The sequence below is a fragment of the Limulus polyphemus genome, unplaced genomic scaffold (genome assembly GCF_000517525.1).
Source record: "Limulus polyphemus unplaced genomic scaffold, Limulus_polyphemus-2.1.2 Scaffold1980, whole genome shotgun sequence".
Lineage (NCBI taxonomy): Eukaryota > Metazoa > Arthropoda > Merostomata > Xiphosura > Limulidae > Limulus > Limulus polyphemus.
Window position 1 is genome coordinate 116801 of NW_013667590.1, and position 4646 is coordinate 121446.

Genomic DNA, 4646 nt, shown 5'->3' on the forward strand with positions numbered 1-4646 from the left:
AATTAACAAAAACAAAACAAACACTTGTTACCAAATCTAAAAAATATATTTAAAATAATATATATATATATTTAGTACCGAATTTCGCCACGCATTCTTTTATATTACGTTAATTTTGCTTTTGCTTTCAGTTTCTTATCAGCTCGGTCTTTTGAATAGAGAAATTAGCGATATTTTATCGAACTTGGCAGTTTCGCATAATATAAACGAACCAATAGAGAAACACAAACACAGCCTGGAGGAGGTGTCTTCTGAGAAACCACAGCGTCTCGTCACAAATTTGGATGTTTGCCCAATTTGTCAAGAACCGCTTCTGTCTATCCACCAGCCGGTTACGTACTGCAGGTAAGTTAGCCTGCTTATCATCTCCCACGTCTTGGTGCTTTGTTTCCGTATCATAATACAGTTTTGTTTTTCATTTATAAAACGAATATTTTAGTGTTATTCAAAATGATAAAAATCCATATAACCAGAGCGCTTTCGAATGGTAGTCCTGAGGGAGAAAGATCCACCTTTCGAAAGCGCTCTGGTTATATGGAGTTTATCATTTGGTATCAGGACTTCTTGAACCTAAGTGTTTTTCTGATATCATTAATGTTATTCAATAAGTATGGTTCTGAAAAAAAAAATAAGACTATGAAATTCGGGGTTCACACTTCAGGGGCGTCTCTAGGATTAGTTGGTTTTAGGGGTGTGGGAGGTCCTAATTCACCACATCGCATTTTATTCAGTGTAGCTCAGTGGTGATTCTTAGGCAAATTAGGATGTAATATCCAGTCTAACAAAGCAAATGATGCAGTATGAAAAATACTTTATTTTGTTGTGTTTATGAGATATCACCTGGTGTTTGAACTAAAGCGGAATTCTGGCTCTTTTTTTTTTTTCACTCAAGCGTTTTTAGATGTGTTTCATGTACTCTCGTGTGTCACATGGACACACGGCATTTACAATATCGTTTAAGAAGTAAAGCAACTCGTACAAGGATGTCATATACACACACATCAAGATATTCCTAACATTACATACATTATCAAGTAGATTACATAGGATTGGAGAATTTGTTACCTTTAAAGATGACAACGTGTAAGAAAGAGCCAGAGGAAGCCACCCCCCCCCCACACACACACACCCCTGTGGCACAGGGGTGTGTCTGGAGACTTCTACCGCTAAAAACCGGGTTTCGATACCAGTGGTGGGCAGACCACAGATAGCCCATTGTGTATATTTTTTTTACTTAATGACAAACAAAAACCGCAGAAGTGCCATATGGCACTCGTTCTGACATGAAAGTAACTCTGCGAAAGAGAGTGACTGGATGAAGGAGAGGAGGGGGCTTATTTATTTTCATCAATCTATGTTCTTTCTCATTCATTGCTGATGGTTAGGGGACTTTCGATTCGCAACTTTTGGGTCACGGGTTCGAATCGTATCCATCACCGAATATGCTCGTCTTTTCAGCCGTTGAGGTGCCATAATGTGACTGTCAATCCCATTATTCTATTAGATAGTTGGCGGCGTGTAGTGCTGGCCAGCTGCATTCCATCTTGTCCATCACTTCTACATTAGGAACGGCTAGCGGAGATAGCCCTCGAGTAGCCATGAGCGAAATTCAACAACAAACAAATCACCGCTGATGCTGCAGGTTTTACTTATTTAGAACTAAATAGAGTGGGTACCTTAGGCCTAAGATATGTAGACGTAGACTGAATTCAATGCTTCATGCCGCTAGTGCTAGGATTAGTACGTATCGTAAAATTGCGAGAGATAAAGTAAGGTTTGCCAGTTTTCTTATTGATGAGTAAGTTAATTAAAAGTAAACGTAGTTTAATGATAATTAATAACTGTGTTCAAATAGATAAATAATAATGTGTTATTAATATTTAACCTAACTCTGATTCGTAAATGACTTAGATAAAATTAGAAAAAAAAAACTTTAACAACTTAATCTACGTCACACCATAACAGTTGTTGTTAATTCAATTTGATAATATAAACAGCATCTAAATTACTACTTTGTCTTATCCCAGCTGGCTTTGTGATCCCCGGTGTTGAGCATAATACCTCCTCGGCACTGGATGTAGCAGAAATGGTGTGTTTGACATACTGTTATACATTCTTCTTTACTTTCACTCATAAGTTCTTAAAATACGCTGGCCGTGGTTGCTAGGTTCTCGCGTTGCAAGCGCTTAGTTCAGCGTTCGCTACTTGGCGTGATTATTATTATTATTTTGGAATTGCTTCGCTTAGCGGTGAATAATGGCAAAATAAAGTTATTTTGAAAGCTATTTCAAAGCAGATTTTACATTTGTGACATTTGTTTAAGCTATTTCAAAGCAGATTTTACATTTGTGACATTTGTTTAAGCTATTTCAAAGCAGATTTTACATTTCTGACATTTGTTTACACTCAACTTTCTTCTTCACGTTCATACCATTAAGAAAAAAGAATACTTCCACCAAATTGGTACTGAAAAGTTTTTAATTTTCTGGAAAACTTCGCGTAGCTCTAGAATTAAAAGTAGGAAAAGCTGGTGAATTAAATTCTGTAAACCTGTTCTAGATGCGCATAATATTCAGAATAAAGTGAAACATTTGCATTTTTATTTCTGCAGAAGTGTAATAAGTATGTAAATTTTTATGCATAATGAGCAAACTGCGTAAACAGAAAAAAAAACAATAGTTTTGTTGCTTATTTCTTTTTTTTATTAGTAATTTCAGATGGAAAAAAAGTTAGTTAATGTTTTCATTTGTAGTTTTATGATGTATCTAACATGTTTCAAATAAACTAAACGTTAGGTCACAAAATAAAACAAACAACAACAAAAAAACTTCATGTTGTTTAAATATTTTCTTCCTGGAATAATGTCTTACAAAATATTATTTCGAGGCATTACTGTCTTTATTTATTTATTTTATTTTATTTTTTGCTTAGATTAAATTTCCTGTCATAACGATGCACTAAGTAACGTAAAAAATGGCATACCGGAATGAATGGTTAATATTTACAGATACGGTTGTGGAAACAACGTTCATGTTACTTGCATGAAAGTGTGGGTCGATTATCAGTTAAGATCTGGATCACTAGATGGCGACACGATACGCTGTCCTATTTGTCGAGGACGGTATGGTTCCATAACTGATTTGAAATGCCAGTTTCGAAATGCACGTGACATGTTAGAAAGTAATACTTCAAAAACCTCAACCCACCAAGGAAAATCATGTAAATTATGTGGGGATTTTCCCATTACTGGAAAGTGTTTCAAGTAAGTAAAATGTATTTTGATTTCGCTCTCTGATTATCCTCAGTTTTTAGGATGCTTCTGTGTCTATATTTGATATTAAGTTATTTTTTTTTACTCAAATGACAAAATACTTCAGTGTTTCGACTGATAATTTATTTTTTTGTTTCTTGCCTTTTGTATTTGTGAAAAAAAAGTAAAAAAGTGAAACTGTACTTCTTTATTGACAAGACAGTAAAATGTAGACCAACATTCTCTTTGCTTTATTTAGTTGTGGTGAGGTAAGGCATGGTCTGGTGGTTAGTGCCCGGACAGTGAATCCAAGTATTTATGGTTCGCGTCCCGTTGCCGAAAAAAACTAACTGTGCACGTTAGGATCATAGGTTTGCTATAAAAGATACGTCAAATGCCATTATTTGGTCAGACAAGAGTTGGCGGTGGGTTCTGTTGATTAGCTGCTTTCCGTCTAGTCTATCAGTTGAAATGCGTAAATATTGCTTTTTTTTTTTGTTAGACAATAAACTGTTTACAAATATTCAGAATAGAAAAACCATGATCAATATCATATTAAAACGCCGAAAATTCCCGCGCCTGAGGGCCCGAGACTCGAAACGTTTTACTGATGTATAGAAACACAAGAAAGAAATTTATTTTGAAACTTAGTTGAAGTTGTTGTTGTTTAAAGTTAGGCACAAAACTACACAATGGGCTATCTGTACTGTGTCCACCACGGGTATCGAAACCCGGTTTCTAATGTTGTAAGTCCGCAGACATACCGCTGTGCCACTTGGGGAGTGGGGGGGTATCTAGTTGAAATTGAAATTATCTGAATTTTAATGAAATTCATTTGAAAACTTGTTTATAAAACTGTTTACTATTCAATACAAAATCAACATAATTTTTGTTGACTTGTATGAAAACTTCAGTTTTAGTTACCGTGAAAGCAAAAAACGCATTCACAATAACAACAACATGACACGCCAAAAAAATAAAATAAAAATAACTCGTATCTGATTCCTAAAAAATTAATTATACGTTAATTTCCAGGTTAGTGTATTCAAGATAACTTACTCTTCACAGGTATCGTGAGTGTGGTGGTTATTATATGTGTCAGTCTTGCGTCAACACTGCTCCTCACAATCATATTGTGCTGTATCGAGAGAAGGCTTACAACAAACGGCGGGAAGTGCCTAAAGAACATCTGCCCGAGTGTCTGGTTGCGTCACTTACAAATCGAGAGTTCACGGATAAAGACTATGAAATGTTACTTCAGTTAGAAAGGTAACTAACTCTTCTTTATTCAAAAACTTTCCTGAGGATTTCCGAGATGAGCTACTTCCCTTAGTCACGTGATAGGATTCTTCCCTTAGTCACGTGATAGGATTCTTCCCTTAGTCACGTGATAGGA

General features: G+C 35.6%; 1 protein-coding gene across 1 annotated transcript in view; it reads left to right on the forward strand.

Annotated features, from left to right (window-relative positions):
* Positions 1–4646, forward strand: part of LOC106465553 (E3 ubiquitin-protein ligase Zswim2-like) — a 17848-nt gene that overhangs the window by 7087 nt on the left and 6115 nt on the right. Inside the window, exons 4-6 of the mRNA XM_013925776.2 lie at positions 132–345; positions 3008–3262; positions 4319–4519. Of these exons, the coding sequence (XP_013781230.2) occupies positions 132–345; positions 3008–3262; positions 4319–4519 (670 nt within the window). The remainder of the gene's footprint in view (positions 1–131; positions 346–3007; positions 3263–4318; positions 4520–4646) is intronic.